Here is a 17176-nt window from a genome sequence, read left to right on the forward strand (position 1 = left end):
AGCTTAAAGACTTAAATACAAGACATGAGACCATAAAATTTCTAGAAGATAACATAGGCAAAACAGTCTCTGACATAAGTCATATCAATGTCAATCTCCCAAGACAACAGAAATGAAAGCAAATATGAATAAATGGTGAGAGCTGGACTGTGAAGAAAGCTGAGCGCCAAAGAATTGATGCTTTTGAACTGTGGTGTTGGAGAAAACTCTAGAGAGTCCCTTGGACTGCAAGGAGATCCAACCAATCCATTCCAAAGGAGATCGACCCTGGCTGTTCTTTGGAAGGACTGATGCTAAAGCTGAAACTCCAGTATTTTGGCCACCTCATGCGAAGAGCTGACTCATTGGAAAAGACTCTGATGCTGGGAGGGATTGGGGGCAGGAGGAGAAGGGGATGACAGAGGATGAGATGGCTGGATGGTATCACTGACTCGATGGATGTGAGTCTGAGTGAACTCCGGGAGTTGGTGATGGACAGGGAGGCCTGGCGTGCTGCAATTCATGGGGTCGCAGAGTCGGACGCGACTGAGAGACTGAACTGACTCACTGACTGAATCAAACTTATAAACTTTTGCATAGCACAGCAAAGGAAGCCATAAACAAAATTAAAAGAAAACCTATGGACTGGGAGAAAAAAATATTTGCAAATGATGTGACCAACAAGGGCTTAATTTCCAAAATATACAAACAGCTCACACAACTCAGTAACAAAAAACAAACAACCCAATAAAAAAAATTGGCAGAAGACCCAAATAGACATCAGGGGCTTCCTGGGTGGTCCTAGTGGTAAAGAACTCGCCTGCCAATAGAGGAGACATAAGAGATGCAGGTTTGATCCCTAGGTCGGAAAGATTCTCTGGAAGAGGGCACGGCCACCGACTCCAGTATTCTTGCCTGGAGAATCCCATGGACAAGAGTCGGACACTACTGAAGCAACTTAGCATGGATACATGCAGATAGACATTTCTCCAAAGAAGACATACAGATGACCAACATCATTAATTATTAGACAAATGGAAATCAAAACTACAATGCGGTACCAGCTCACACTGGCCAGAATGGCCACGGTTAAAAAGCCTACAAATAGCAGATGCTGGAGAGGGTGTGGAGAAAAGGGAATCCTCTTACACTGTTGGTGAGAATGTAAACTGATGTGGCCACTATGGAAAACAATATGAAGGTTCCTCAAAAAACTAAAGTTAAAGTTGCCATAGGATGCAACAATCGCACTCCTGGACACACATCCAGATGAAATTTTATTTCAAAGAGACACATGCACTCCAAAGTTCATAGCAGCACTATTTACAATAGCCAAGACATGGAAACAACCTACATGTCCATTGACAGATGAATGAATAAAGATACGGTATATATACACACAGCGGAATATTACTTGGCCATAAAAAAGAGTGAAATAATGGCAATTGCAGTTACACAGATGGATCTACAGATTATCATACTAAGAAGAGCCAGAAAGAGAAAGACAAAAACCAAGTATCACTTTATATGTGGAGTTTTAAGTATGACAAGGGGAAGCTATCTGTGAAACAAAAAGACTCACAGACACAGAGAACAGACTTGTTGCCAAGGGGGAGGGAGTGCAGGGGAGGATGGCGTTGGAAGTTTGGGGTTAACAGATGCAAACTATTGTCTATAGAAAGGACACACAACAGGCCCTACTGTATGGCACAAGGAACTATATTCAGTATCCTATAATAAACCGCAATGGAAAAGAAAAAAATGAGCAGTTTGGGTCTTTCAAGGAATTTGTCTATTTAATGTAAGTTGCTGAAGTTACTGGCATAAATTTGTTCATTATTTTCTCTTATTATCCTTTCAATGTTTATAGGATCTATAGTGATGTCCACTCTCTCATTCCCAATGCTGGAAATCTGTGTCTTCTCTCTTTCCTGCCCCCTGACCAGTCTGGCTACAGATTAATCAATTCTACTAAATCTCAAAAAACCACTTTTTGATTTTACTAGTTTTCTCTGTTGGTTACCCACCATCTATTTCTTTAATTTCAGCTCAGATATTTATTTCCTTTCTTTTGCACATCAATTCATTATGTGAAAAAGTGTTAACCTCACTATTCATTAACTCATTCACTTATTCATTTAATAAATATTCTCTGAACATCTACCAGAGGTCAGGCACTGGAATCAGCAGTGGGCAAAAAGGTACAGTCCTTTTCCTCATAGAGCTAATAGGAGTCACTTATAATTTCTTATAATGGAACAGATTGTTCATTAATCAAACGACACTGATGAATAAACATTTATAAGGTGAACATACATAATTTTATGAAGAAATGATAACTAAAGACTTAAGTAAAGTGATGAGAAAAAGTTTTCTCCTAATAAGTCAGCAAAAAAAATTTACAGGCAATTTTATCATATAGCATAAAAATTGGTACAAAGTTTTTGGAAAATAATTCTGTAATATACATCAAAAGCCTTAAAAGTGTTAATAGCCTTTGACGTAATACATTTCCTTTCATGCTTTGTTCCTAAGAAAATGAACAGAAATGCAAATATTTATAGTCAAGAACATTTATCACAATACAATTTGAATAGTTAAAAAAGTGCTGTATAAACTGTGATACATACATATGATATTATACAGACATTAAAATGTTTTTGATAAAGTTTAAATGACACAGGAAAATGCTCATGATTTTATGTTACACTGTGCTTAGTTGCTCAGTCGTGTCTGACTCTTCGCAACCCCATGGACTGTAGCCCACCAGGCTCTTCTGTCCATGGGGATTCTTCAGGCAAGAATACTCGAGTGGGTTGCCACACCCTCCTCCAGGGGATCTTCCCAACCTAGGGATCAAACCCAGGTCTCTTGCACTGTGGGCAGATTCTTTACCGTCTGAGCCACCAGGGAGGCACTTTATGTTACAGTATATGATCTCAACTCTATAAAAATATGTACATATGCATTAAAAAGAAAGGCCAGGAGAAATGTAGCAAATCAATATTAAACAATAATAAACTGTGGAAAATTCTGAACGAGATGGGAATACCAGACCACCTGACCTGCCTCTTGAGAAATCTGTATGCAAGTCAGGAAGCAGCAGTTAGAACTGGACATGGAACAACAGACTGGTTCCAAATAGAAAAAGGAGTACGTCAAGGCTGTATATTGTCACCCTGCTTATTTAACTTATATGCAGAGTACATCATGAGAAATGCTGGGCTGGAGGAAGCACAAGCTGGAATCAAGATTGCCGGGAGAAATATCAATAACCTCAGATATGCAGATGACACCACCCTTATGGCAGAAAGTGAAGAGGAACTCAAAAGCCTCTTGATGAAAGTGAAAGAGGAGAGTGAAAAAGTTGGCCTAAAGCTCAACATTCAGAAAACGAAGATCATGGCATCCGGTCCCAACACTTCATGGGAAAAAGATGGGGAAACAGTGGAAACAGTGTCAGACTTTATTTTGGGGGGCTCCAAAATCACTGCAGATGGTGACTGCAGCCATGAAATTAAAAGACACTTACTCCTTGGAAGAAAAGTTATGACCAACCTAGATAGTATATTCAAAAGCAGAGACATTACTTTGCTGACTAAGGTCTGTCTAGTCAAGCCTATGGTTTTTCCTGTGGTCATGTATGGATGTGAGAGTTGGACTATGAAGAAGGCTGAGCACTGAAGAACTGATGCTTTTGAACCGTGGTATTGGAGAAGACTCTTGAGAGTCCCTTGGACTGCAAGGAGATCCAACCAGTCCATTCTGAAGGAGATCAACCCTGGGATTTCTTTGGAGGGAATGATGCTAAAGCTGAAACTCCAGTACTCTGGCCACCTCATATGAAGAGTTGACTCATTGGAAAAGACTGTGATGCTGGGAGGGATTGGGGGCAGGAGGAGAAGGGGATGACAGAGGATGAGATGGCTGGATGGCATCACGGACTCAATGGACGTGAATCTGAGAGAACTCCGGGAGTTGGTGATGGACAGAGAGGCCTGGCGTGCTGCGATTCATGGGGTCGCAAAGAGTCGGACACGACTGAGCGACTGAACTGAACTGATTGGTGGTGACAAGACTACAGATCATTTCATTTCATGCACTTTCATTTCTATACTATTCAGTTTTCTACAATGAGTCTATATTACTTTTCCAATTAGAAAAAGGTTAAAAATAAATATATACATACATAATCATGAACTAGTTGCTATGGATAATGGCAGAAGTAAAATAGAATAAAGAACAATGTGGGAGGTGCCCAGTGTTTGAAGAAGAAAATAATCAGAGAACCTGCTGGGAACAATATGTGTTGCTTTTGATGTCTATATCAGACATACAAGATACAGGCAAACAAAGCCAGTTTGTTTGGGAAGTGACTATGAGCTTCCAGGTAATGCAGGAATTTGGGGAGATGGGAAGCAAATGGATAACTGTGAAGAGGGCGAGCTATATGCTCCACGGACCACACCATCTGCCTCACCATCTCTCACTCTGGTCGAGTCACGTGGACTTCCTTGCTGTTCCTGAACACTGCCTGGCATCAGTTTCGGCCTCAGGACCCTTGCACCGGTGCTGTGTTTCCTCTGCTTCAAAAGTCTCCTCCTCCTCTCACCTCCTTCAAGTCTTTGACCAGACGGGACTTTCTTGTTGAGATCTGTAATCCTCTGTCACTCTGCCCCAATAGAATGTATGCTCCATAAGAACAGGAGGTCCTTGGTCTGTTACATTCACTGCATTCCCAGTGTCTACAAAAGTATCTGGGATATAGTAGGTGACCAATAGGTATTTGTTGAATAAATAAATGGTTATTGGTATTACTCTTAATGAAGTGCTTTCTGAAAGTTTAGATGTGTAAACATTACCCACTAAGAAGTAACAAGGAGTCACTAAGAGTAGAAGACAGCTCATGGACCCTCCTTGATGCTTCTTCCTGCCAGGCTGTTTAAACACATCCCTCCAGGAGGATCTCAGTTGAGACATTCAGCCAGTTACAAACTCAACCAATGATTCTTCCAGCACACATTTCTCCATCTGGTCTACAGGGCACAGGGATCTCTTTAGGAAACCGATAGACTGTCTGCTAGACTCTAGATAGTGGCTCCCACATTTTCTATGCCTGGCTAGTCTACTAAATGAAATAAACTTATTCTGCTACGACTCATTCTTAGTGACCGAGAAAATATGAGATGCTTAATTTGATCTGTTGGTCTCTAAGTGAAGAAAATGGTGATCAGCTCAATGTAAGGACTCACTTTCTAAGAGTCAGGGGGTATAGTGAGTGTCCTGTCCCTAGGGGTATTCAAGTGGAGGCTGGATGATGACATGGTGAGGATATTGTAGGATGGGTGGTTGGGCTAGAAGTAGGTTGAACCTGAAGGCCTCTTCTGATTGGGCCATTTTTTAAAAAATCATTTATTTTCTTTTCCATTATAGTTTAACACAGGATATTAAATAGAGTTCCCTGTGCTATACACAAGAACTTTGCTGTGTATCCGTTCTATATATAATAGTTTGCATCTGCTAGTCACAGACTCACAACACACCCCTCCCCAGCCCTCCCTCCCCCTTGGCAATCATAACTCTGTTCTCTATATCTGTGAGCCTGTTTCTGTAGATAAGGTCATTTGTGTTATGTTTCAGATTCCACATGTAACTGCTATCATGTGGTACGTATCTTTCCATTTCTGACTTACTGCACTAGGTCCACCCATCTTGCTGTGCGTGGCATTCTTTCATTCTCTCCTATGGCTGAGAAATACTCCGTCGTACACGTGCACCACATCTTCTTTATTCATTCATTTGTCGATGGACAGTTAGGTTGTTTCAACATCTTGGCTATTGTGAATACATGAACATAGGAGTGCATGTATCTTTTAAAATTATAGCTGTGTTTGGATATATGCCCAGGCGTGGGATTGCCAGATCATACCGCAACTCTATTTTTACCAACCAAGAGTCTTTGATTCATGCACACAGGTCTCACGTTGTAGACTGTAGGAAGTGGCACGTTGCAGACGGCAGGAAGATACTGGGGCTCAGCAGGTTAATGAAAAGCTATCCAGGAAACTCAAAGACTGATCTCTTCTATTTCATCTACCGTATGATGTGCCTGTGTGCTCAGTTGCGTCCGCTTCTTTGTGATCCCGTGGACTGTAGTCTGCCAGACTCCCAGGAAGATTCCACATGGCATGGAGCAACTAAGCCTGTGGGCCACAACTGTTGAGCCTCTGCTCTAGAGCCTGGGAGCCACAGCTACTGAAGCCTGCAAGCCTAGAGCCTCTGCTCTGCAACGAGAAGCCACTGCAATGAGAAGCCCTCGTACCACAACTGGAGAGGAACTCCTGCTCTCTGCAACTAGAGAAAGGTCCCCACAGCAACGAAGACCCAGCACAGGGTCTTCTACGCAAATATTTATGTATTTTAAAACACATAAAGATTTTTTTTTAAGTGATTGCCAGAGGCAGGGGATGGGGAAAGTGGAGGAGGGGCAAATTACTGTTTAATGGACACAGAGTTTCAGTTTAGGGAGATGAAAAGTTTTGGAGCTGAATGGTGGTAATTGTTGTAGCAATGCATTTGACGCCACTGAACTGTACACTTAAAAACAGTTACAATGATAAATCTCATATTATGTATATTTTACCACAATAAAAAAAAGTCTTGCCAATATTTTGCAAATTGACGGCACCTGCATATTTATAGCCTTCTCCCATCTAGAAAATATTCAGATAGATTTGTATGGGATGCTTTAGGGTAAGGAACTGATATAAAAGGTGGTGCTTTTTTGAACGCTACTTACATATTTTAATTATATGATTTGTTCAGGAACATAAAGCTCTACTATGTACATTCTGGCTTCATCATAAATTAATCATGCTTGGTATATTATTAGATCGACTAGTCTACTTTTTTTAGACAATAATTGCACACTTACTAATTGGATTAGCTTTCAAATATATTTCTGATTAAAAATAGAGACTCAAAATTAAAGAACTAAGTTTTTCTTTTATTTCATTTTTTGCAAGTTAATGAGGAATGGAAAGCGATTGTTTTAAATCTCTCAACATCACAGCAGCAGCCAGGCTCTGGCTTGGCTGGACGTCAACGAGACACCTCATGAATCACTAACAGGACCCCTGCCTTGATATCTGAGCTCCTACCTCCATCCTGTGTCTGTCCTCTTAACCATTCCTGTTTCTCAGCTTGCGTTTCTGTTTTTCTCACAGATCTGGAACATTCCCAGGTGTCTCGGTTCTTACAATCAAACTGCCTGTTGCCCACGCTCACAGCCCCCCGAGTCCTCCGGGGGCCTCCGCTCTCGTGCCAGTCGCCTCCCCAGGTCGGGCTCCCTGCCCTGCCCCAAGCACAGCAAGAAGGGGACCCTTCTAGGGGACACGTCTACCACAGGCTGACTGCCTAGCTACTCTTCTCAGCCCACACACACGGGTGCTCCCCTTCTGGGTCTTGACTCCAACAAGGCCGAGAGACAGCTGACCTGCCGGCCTCTGCACCTAGCCGGTGAGACCTCCCAGCCGGACAGTCCCTGCCACCCCTCCCCACCGCCCCTGACTTTCAGCCGAACGCCTCTCCCAGGCCCCCTGCTCTGTGCTGTCTACTTCTAGGGCGTCCTTGTTTCTGCTCCCTTGGGGCCTGTCATTCTCCACATCCTGGGAGGTTCTGGGCTACGGGACATGCTGATGGTGAGGTCAGGAGAGCCTGGCCCGGGAAGGAGTTCTGTAGGGGCAGGAAGGAGACTGGACGGCATCCGTGCCTTCCTCCGGGCCTCATCCCAGAGCGGCAGCAGCGTCCCCACCTCTTCTAATCCGACTGGTCTCCTCCTTCCCTTAACTCCTGCTGAGAGTCTCGTCTGCATCACCCTGGGAGCTTCCAGTCACGTAACACCTTGCCGGTGACTGAGCTGCTCCGCCTGGCTTGTGTTCCCAACCAACCTCCAGTGAAGTCTTGAATTTTGAATTTTTTACACCCTATTAAACTCAGCCCAGGCATGTGGTATATGCTAGGTTCAGTTCAGTCGCTCAGTCGTGTCTGACTGCGACCCCATGGACTGCAGCACGCCAGGCCTCCCTGTCCATCACAACTCCCAGAGCTTGCTCAAACTCATGTCCATCGAGTCGGTGATGCCATCCAACCATCTCATCCTCTGTCATCCCCTTCTCCTTCTGCCTAATCTTTCCCAGCATCAGGGTCTTTTCCAATGAGATGATTCTTCCAATCAGGGGGCCAAAGTATCGGAGTTTCAGCGTCAGCATCAGTCCTTCCAATGAATATTCAAGTATATGCTCAGTTAAGTCCCGATTTAAAGTCTTTGAAGCCAGTATCATGCCTTAAAAGAATTGCTTGGCACCAGGTCATGAGCTAAATGGTTTAGATGAATTCTCTCATTTAGTCTTCAAGACAACACTACGAAATAGGCGGTAATACCTTCCCTATGTCAGCTGAGGCAACTGAGGCATCAACAACTTGCCCAAGATCACCTAGCAAAAACAGATGATCTGGGGTTGGAAGTGCCCTTGGTGCCAATGGCCTCCACTTTGATGGACAGAACTGACTCATCAGCCCAGCAACCACAACTCCCTGAATGCTACCGTGGCCTAGGCTGCTGGCTCATAGCTTCACAAAGGAAGGGAGACTAGGGACAGCCCAGTCCATTCACACAGTCATTGATTCTTTCAATAAGCAACTGTAAGCCAGTCAGGTGCCAGGCGTGGCACTGAGTCTGTCTGGCTGATATTTTTGCACATTTTACCTCCTCCCAGCCACCTCCACCTCACTCTTCTTCACCTGGTGAAGGATGGCTCTGCCTTCAAGACTCAGCCGAGATATCTTCTCTAGAAAGGACCTGGCCTTCTTCATTGCTACTGGCATGTGGTTTGGGCTCCAGAAATCCATGCTTTGACTTCCCGTGTCCCTTATAGTTCCATCCTCCACCCCTGATGCCAGCTCTGATGTTTGTTTGAGATGTAGGGATTGAAGGGCCACCAGTCTGCGCAGGTGGCTCAGTGGTAAAGAATCAATCTGCTAATGCAGGAGACTCAGGTTCGATTCCTGGGTCAGGAAGAGCCCCTAAAGAAGAAAATGGCAACCCACTACAGAGGAGTGGAGCCTGGCAGGCTACAGTCCATGGGGCTGCCAAATAGTCGGACACGACTGTGAGACTGAGCGTGTGACAGGCACAGGGGCTGAAGAGCAAGGTGATGGTCCAGGAGTTGGGGAGGATGCTTTTTCAAACTGTGCAGGCACATCCTCCTTTACATAATACATGTTTTTAGAAAGGTGGTCGGTACATGACCTTTTTATGAATTGAAATCTTGTTTTCCAATTGATGTATGCTTCAGAGGTGATATTCTAAACTGCTATTAAACTTCACTTTTTAAAAATACTGGGTCCTAGTACGTTAAAAACAAACTTCCCTCAAGTGAACTTTTCTATAGCATGATGATTATCCATATACAATCCCTTGAATGTTGTGACATAGCTTCACATTCAAAAAAATTCTTTTGGAATCCTTTGGCAAAATGAGTGACGACCCTCAGTTTATAAATTGGTCACATGTGGGGAGGTCAAATTAATTGTGATGTGGATGCGTATGCTTGCATGCTCAGTCGCTTCAGCTGTCTCCAATGCTGCGATCCCACGGATTCTAGCCCACCAGGCTTCTCTGTCCATGGGGATTCTCCAGGCAAGGGTATTAGAGTGGGTTGCCATATTCCCAACCCGGGGATTGAGCCTGTGTCTCCTGCATTGCAGGCAGATTCTTTACCACTGAGCCATTGGGGAAGCCCTGTGGATGTGTATGCTGCTACTGCTGCTAAGTCGCTGCAGTCGTGTCCGACTCTGTGTGACCTCATAGACGGCAGCCCACCAGGCTCCACCATCCCTGGGATTCTCCAGGCAAGAACACTGGAGTGGGTTGCCATTCCCTTCTCCAATGCATGAAAGTGAAAAGTGAAAGTGAAGTCGCTCAGTCATGTCTGACTCTCAGCGACCCCATGGACTGCAGCCTACCAGGCTCCTCCATCCAGGGGATTTTCCAGGCAAGAGTACTGGAGTGGGGTGCCATTGCCTTCTCCGATGGATGTGTATAGTTGGAATCAAATAGAACTAAAGAGCTTAAACAAAGACTGAGCAGTTTCACTGCAAAATGCCCTCCACCTACCCCTCCCCCCACCCAGGGGCAACCACAGTCAACTCCTTCTGGCTCGGAGATTTTCCTTTACTTGTGTGAAGTCCGAGCTGAAGCCCACAAGCCACAAAGCCTCAGTAAAAGAATTTCTTAAGGCCTGTTAATACTGGTGGGCACGGCCAGGCTGAGCCAGCATGAAGTAATATGATCTGCTCGCCAGCATCCTCTGCAAATGCCGGGGGGGCGCTCCCACATGTGCCCTCTGATAATAGATACATACCATTGTCAGATGCTGGGAAGGGTGACATTGAGCTCGAGTGGGCTGTGGTCTTAGAACAAGTGAAGAAAGGCTTGACAGAGGAGGAACAGGGGCAGAAGGCGTAAGGTCCCCCAACTCCAGCACATAATCCTATGCTACTCTTTGCCTGGAAGATTTCCATGGCTGGGCTGGCTAGCAACAGCAATCAAAATGTGCATGTAACTTACTTGCGCACGTTTTCTTATCTGGGTTAAGAGCAAATCCTTTCGGGCACCGGCAAAGGTAGGAGCCGTCGGCATTTACACACTCGTGTTCACATCCGTGGTTTTCTGAGGCGCAGTAGTCCACAGCTGTAAAGATGAAAACACAGAATTTAGGTAGAAACACAAACAGAGGTAAAGGGCATGGTAGATTGGAAGCATACCTGCAACAAATATAAGCAAGGATTAATACTGTTGCCCCCAAAAGAGGATGGATAAATAAATATGAAACTAAAATTTCCCCCTTGAGAAAAAAATCAGGAGTCAGGATCAGACAGTTCATACCAGAAAGTACTAAGGAACATAAGAACAATTGAAAGCACGGAGTCCTAACCACTGGACTGCCAGGGAATTCCCTGCTGCTGCTGCTAAGTCGCTTCAGTCGTGTCCAACTCTGTGCAACCCCATAGACGGCAGCCCACCAGGCTCCCCCATCCCTGGGATTCTCCAGGCAAGAACACTGGAGTAAGGCGCCATTGCCTTCTCCTAGGGAATTCCCTAACAATTGTATTCAAAAGTTAAAGAAATGCAAATCAAAACAATCACAAGGCAAACTTAGTAAACTGCAAAAGTAAAGACAAGATAAAATCCAGTGGTGGCAAGGCAGCAGGGAAACAGAGTCAGACTTATTTAAAGTGGGTGGCATTTTAATGGATAAAAATTCTTCTGGAAGGACATTTGATAATATTCACTCTGGAACTGTGACCCCAAAACATAATTGAAAAAAGGGGTAAATTAATTATATGAAATTAGCTATTTATAGCAGTATCATTCACAAGTGACCAAAAAATTCTGGAAAATAAGATGAACACTTAATAAGGATAAATGGTTTAGTAGTTTATGAGAAAACATACCAGCCTTTTACTCATTAATCCTACAAATATTCACTGTCTGCCTACTCTGGGCCCCACCCTATTTTAGGTGCTAAAATGAAACAAATAACAAAACAGATGAAAACTCCAGTCCTTGAGAAGCTTACATTTGGATGCTGGTGGTAGATAAAAAAGAAAATAAGTAAGTAAAGAACACAGCCTCTGAGAAGGTAGAGAGTGTTTTGGAGAAAAGTAAAATGGTGAAAAGGAAAAGAGGCTGTCTGGGGGTAAGAGAAAGGGTGTGATGTAACAGTAGTGGTGAGGAAAGGCTCACCAGGAAGGCGGCAGTTGGTCGAGCCAGGAGGATGACTGGGAGGGAGCACCAACTGGGAGGGAGCACCCCAGGCAAAGGGAACGACAGCAGGGGCAAAGGCCCAGAGATGGAAATATGCCTGTGAGCTGGAGAATCAGCGAGGAGGCCAGCGTCACTGGGGCAGAGAGACTGCAGGTCAGGAGGGGCCTTAGGGCCATTGCCAGGAGCAGAGAGGGGTGAGATATAGAGACTGCAGGTCGGGAGGGCCGTTGCCAGGACTTTGGCTTTTACTCTGAGTGAGTAGGGAGTAAACCCCCCAGGGGGAGGGTTCTGAACAAAGAAATCGAGAAGTGCTGATAGCATCAGATGGGACTAGAACACTAGCTAGGGGGCTTCCCTGGTGGTCCAGTGGTTAAGAATTTGCCTTGCAGTGCAGGGGATGCTGGTTCATCTCTGGGGGGACGACTAAGATCCCACATGTGTGTGAGTGCTAAGTCACTTCAGTTGTGTCTGACTCTCTGTGACCCTATGGACTGTAGTCCGCCAGGCCCCTCTGTCCATAGGATTCTGGACCAGATTCAGGCAAGAATCCTGGAGAGGGTTGCCATGCCCTCCTCCAGGGGAATCTTCCCAACCCAGGGATTGAACCCACATCTCTTACGTCTCTTGCATTGGTGGGCGGGATCTTTACCACTGGCGCCACCTGGGAAGCCCAAGATCCCACATGCCACAGGGTGACTAAGCCCGCACACCGCAACAAAGACCTAGCACAGCCAGAAGAAAAGACAGAAAGAAAACCAGTTAGGAGGTTACTATAATAACCCCAGTGAGGAAAGGGTGGGAGAGACTTAAGCCGGCACAGCGTGGGAAGGAGGTGGGAGGAGAGAAAGGCGTGGCGCTCTGGGTGCTTGTGGACTTGTGTGTCCCCACCCTCTGCACACAGTTATGGTGAAGTCCTGAGCCCGGGTACCTGTGAATGTGATCTTATTTGGAAACTGGCGTCTCTGCAAATACAATCAAGTTAAGATGAGGTCATCCGTCTGGGGCCTAATCCAGGGTGAGTGAGTGAAAGTCACTCACTCGTGTCCGACTCTTTGCGACCCCATGGACTATACAGTCCATGGAATTCTCCAGGCCAGAATACTGGAGTGGGTCTCCTTTTCCTTCTCCAAATTCAGGGTGACTGTCGTCCTTATAGGAAGAGAAGAACGCCGCATGAAGACAGACGAGAGCAAGCAGCTGCAGCTCAGGAGTGCCGAGGACCAACAGCCACCATCAGAAGCAAGGAAGGATTCTCCCTCATGGGTTTCCGAGGCTCATGGCCCTGCCAGCAGCTTGTCAGACTTCTGCCTCCCAGAGCTAGGAGACAATGCAGTTCCGTGGTTACCAGTCACCTGGTTTGTGGTTCTCTGTTCTGGCAGTACGCCAGGTTGCAAGGGGGCCAGTCAGATTCCTTTCATATTAGAGATGAAGGGGGAAAGAAAGGGATTCAGGCTGACTCGGGGATGGGGAAGGTGCAAGTGGGGGGGGGTTTGTAGGGAATACTCAGGAGTTCCACTTGAGGCGGTAGGTAGTTACTAGTACCATAACATAAACGTAAATAGGAAAACAAAATTTGGTGAGAAAAGTAGACTTGAAAGTTGTATATTTACAGTGATTAGATCCACTTTCAATAGAGCGCTAAGGCAAAACCTGAAAATTAAAAATAAAAATGCTTTGCTTCCTGTGTTAAGGTGGTAGGACTATGGATTTTTTTTTCTCCTTAAAAATGCTTCTCTCTAAATAATGACTTAGGCTATCTGAATACCAAAAAATTTGTAAATAATAACAAGGAAATTGAATCTGAAAATTAACGCATGTGTACAGTTTTAAAAAGCAAAACCAGGCATTGAGAAAATAATGACATACAAACACAGTAATCAAAAGGCACAAAGGGAAAAGCTAAAGATTTTTAAAGGCTGATAACGTGTGTTGAGTTTATTCTTTTGCTCCCAGACTTCATTAAGTTTCTGTTAAGGTGTTGTTTTTTCTAATGTCCCTCCCTAAAGAGTTCTAATAAGGCCTGATACTTGTGATTTTAACACACAAGCCGTTTTGGTGGGAACAGTACATTCACAGTCTCAGGATCTGAAAGTCATGGACGTCAGCCAGCTGCTGGAGTTGAGTCACAACACAAATCCTGAGCTAGTACCAGATCTTTCTAAAAGTTAATGTATCAGCTTTCAAGAACTAATGTATCATTAAATGAATAGCTGGGGACACTCAAGGCACAGAGGTCAAGGACACCAAGCCCTGGCACGTGCCCCAGGCTGCTAATCACAGGACGGGCCTTGCTGTAGCCCACACTAGCCTGTATTAGCAGGAGACACTCCCCACCTCCAACCTCCTCACCCTGAGCCTGAACTGCTATCTTGAAAATCTCCTAACCCTGGATACGGTTGTCTGCTGTCGGCTGGGCCCACTTTGGGTCACCCACTTGTTAGTAACTGGGTGATAGTAATGAGTGTAATTGGAGAAGGCAATGGCAACCCACTCCAGTACTCTTGCCTGGAAAATCCCAGGGACAGGGGAGCCTGGTGGGCTGCCGTCTATGGAGTCGCACAGAGGCGGACATGACTGAAGCGACGTAGCAGCAGCAGTGGTAATGAATGTAATTGCACTCATCTCTCATGCTAGTCAGGTCATGCTTAAAATGCTAGGCTTCAGCATTATGTGAACCAAGAACTTCTAGATGTCCAAGCTGGGTTTAGAAAAGGAAGAGGAACCAGAGATCAAATTGCCAACATTCACTGGATTATAGAGAAAGCGAGGGAATTTCAGAAAAACATCTATCTCTGTTTCATCGACTACACTAAAGTCTTTGAGGGTCATGACAAACTGTGGAAGCTCTTAGAGAGATGGGAAAACCAGACCATCTTACCTGTCTCCTGAGAAACCTGTATGCGGGTCAAGGAGCAACAGTTAGAACCTTTATGGAACAACTGACTGGTTCAGGATTGAGAAAGGTATACAACTGGGCTGTCTGCTGTCACCTTGTTAGTTTAACCTATACGGTGAGCATATCATGAGAAATGCCGGGCTGGATGAGTTACAAGATGGAACCAAGACCGGTGGGAGAAACATCAACAACCTCAGATATGCGATGATACCACTCTAATGGCAGAAAGTGAAGAGGAACTAAAGAGCCTCTTAATGAGGGTGAAGGAGGAGAGTGAAAGAGCCAGCATAAGACTAAAGCTTTTTAAAAACTAAGATCATGGCATCTGGCCCCAATACTTCATGGCAAGTAGAAGGGGAAAAGGTGGAAGTAGTGACAGATTTCCTCTTCTTGGGCTCTAAAGTCACTGCAGATGGTGACCGCAGCCATGAAATCAGAAGTCAATTACTTCTTGGCAGGAAAGCGATGACAAACCTAGACAGCGTGCTGAAAATCAGACATTACTCTGCTGACAAAGGTCAGTACAGTCAAGGCTATGGTCTTCCCAGTGGTCACGTACTGTTGTGAGAGCTGGACCGTAAAGAAGGCAGGACGCCAAAGAACTGATGTCTTTGAACTGTGGTGCTGGAGAAGACTCCTGAGAATCTCTTGGACAGCAGAGAGATCAACCAGCCAATCTTAAGGGAAATCAACCCTGAATATTCACTAGAAGGACTGAGGCTGAAGCTGAAGCTCCAGTATTTTGGTCATCTGGTGTGAACAGATGACTCATTGGAAAAGTCTCTGATGCTGGGAAAGATTGAGGGCAGGAGGAGAAGAGGGCATCAGAGGATGGGATGGCTGGACGGCATCACCGATGCAAGGAACATGAACTTGGCAAACTCCGGGAGATGGTGAGGGACAGGGAGGCCCGGCGTACTGCAGTCCACGGGGTCGCAAAGAGTTGGACATGACTGGGCGACCAAACAACAACTCCCCACCTCCAACCTCCTCACCCTGAGCCCCAGCTGCTGTCTTGAAAATCTCCCAACCCTGGATACGGCTGTCCGCTGTCAGCTAGCTGGGCCAACTTCAGGTTACCCCACTTGTTAGTGTTGCTGCAGTGAAAAGGAAAAAAAAGAGGAATGAGGTTTTTTTTCTTTCCCTTTCCTGAGAACAAAGAAGATAAAGAGAACAGTGAGCCGGCCTGAACATTCCTAGTTGTTTTTTTTTAATTTTAACTGTTCCAAACTCTGCATGTCTCTAAGTTTGCTTTTCTGCCCCCTAATTCTGCAGGAATTACACACTTCACACCTATTTTCCTTTGATTCTAAGCTAAATACATCCTGGATCTGGTGCTTACCCTTACAACACCCTTCCCCTTGTAGTTATACATCAGAAAGAAGGCTGCAGAGCCCCAGAACCACCAGACTCAACCACTGAGCTACTGATGCCAGTCTTTGAAACAATACGAGCAGAAGAAATAGAGATCCTATCACCTTAGTTCCTCACCACTGACTCCTGACTGCGAGCCCTCATCTTATATAAGGCCCTAGACTCTTCATGGAAGGGGGACACAGTTCTTGAGGCATCAGCCGACTGTGTCTCCTTCTCTGCTAGCTTAAAGCCACCTTTCTATTTCCTCCAAATTCTGTCTCTGTAATTGTTATTTGGCTTCAGTGGGCAGAGAAAGCCAAGATTTTGCCAGCAACAGTGTCCCTTCCACAGAAATAGCTGCTGATCTATCTGACGCCCATGTTCCAGGCCACTGACAGTACCACAGTGATGGTCACTGTACCTAAAAGCCTAAAACTCAGACACTACCCCTCTCTGGAATTTCTGAGCCCAATCATCTCTGTTCTTCAGAGAGACATTTGGGTGTGCTGGTCCCGTATTAGACTGGGGAGAGACCAGAAGCTTTTCTTGGGTCTAAAGTCTAAGCCACATACTCCAATCTCACCTTTTGTATCCCCCAGAATGTTCTAGAACAGGGTATCCAATGTTGAATCAGGTGTTAATAAAGTTGCACAGAAGAAGCTCTTTTAATTGACCAACACTTAACCAACATCTGATCAATCATTGCTTTTCGTTACCTCTGAAAAATATGGGATCTGACGCCCAGAACATGCTAAATGCTCGAAGCTGTTGGAATACCTATGTTTTCGAATACCTGTGCACATCTCTCGTTGGCTGGGATGCATGCTTATAAAGCAGCCTCGGAGGAACACATGCTCTAGAGCACCTGTGTACTTTTCCTATTGACTCGCTGCACGCTTATTCAGTTCTCCAAATGTGGTGGTGACCTAGCTGCAACAATCCTCCCTTGAGAACTTGTTGTTTTTCAGTCGCTCAGTCGTGTCTGACTCTTTGTGACTCCATGGACTGCAGCACACCAGGCATCCCTGTCCTTCACTATCTCCCAGAGCTCGCTCAAACTCATGTTCATTGAGTCAGTGATGCCATCCAACCATTTCATCCTCTGTCGTCCCCTT

The 17176-nt window shown here is 45.2% G+C and overlaps 1 protein-coding gene across 2 annotated transcripts in view; it reads right to left on the bottom strand.

Annotated features, from left to right (window-relative positions):
• MATN2 (matrilin 2) overlaps positions 1–17176 on the bottom strand; it is a 147214-nt gene that overhangs the window by 46382 nt on the left and 83656 nt on the right. For both annotated transcript variants that reach the window (XM_040261013.1, XM_040261012.1), the window contains exon 5: positions 10610–10732. In XM_040261013.1, coding sequence (XP_040116947.1) covers positions 10610–10732 — 123 coding nt within the window. The remainder of the gene's footprint in view (positions 1–10609; positions 10733–17176) is intronic.

Source organism: Oryx dammah, unplaced genomic scaffold, assembly GCF_014754425.2.
Source record: "Oryx dammah isolate SB20612 unplaced genomic scaffold, SCBI_Odam_1.1 HiC_scaffold_19, whole genome shotgun sequence".
Classification (NCBI taxonomy): Eukaryota; Metazoa; Chordata; class Mammalia; order Artiodactyla; family Bovidae; genus Oryx; species Oryx dammah.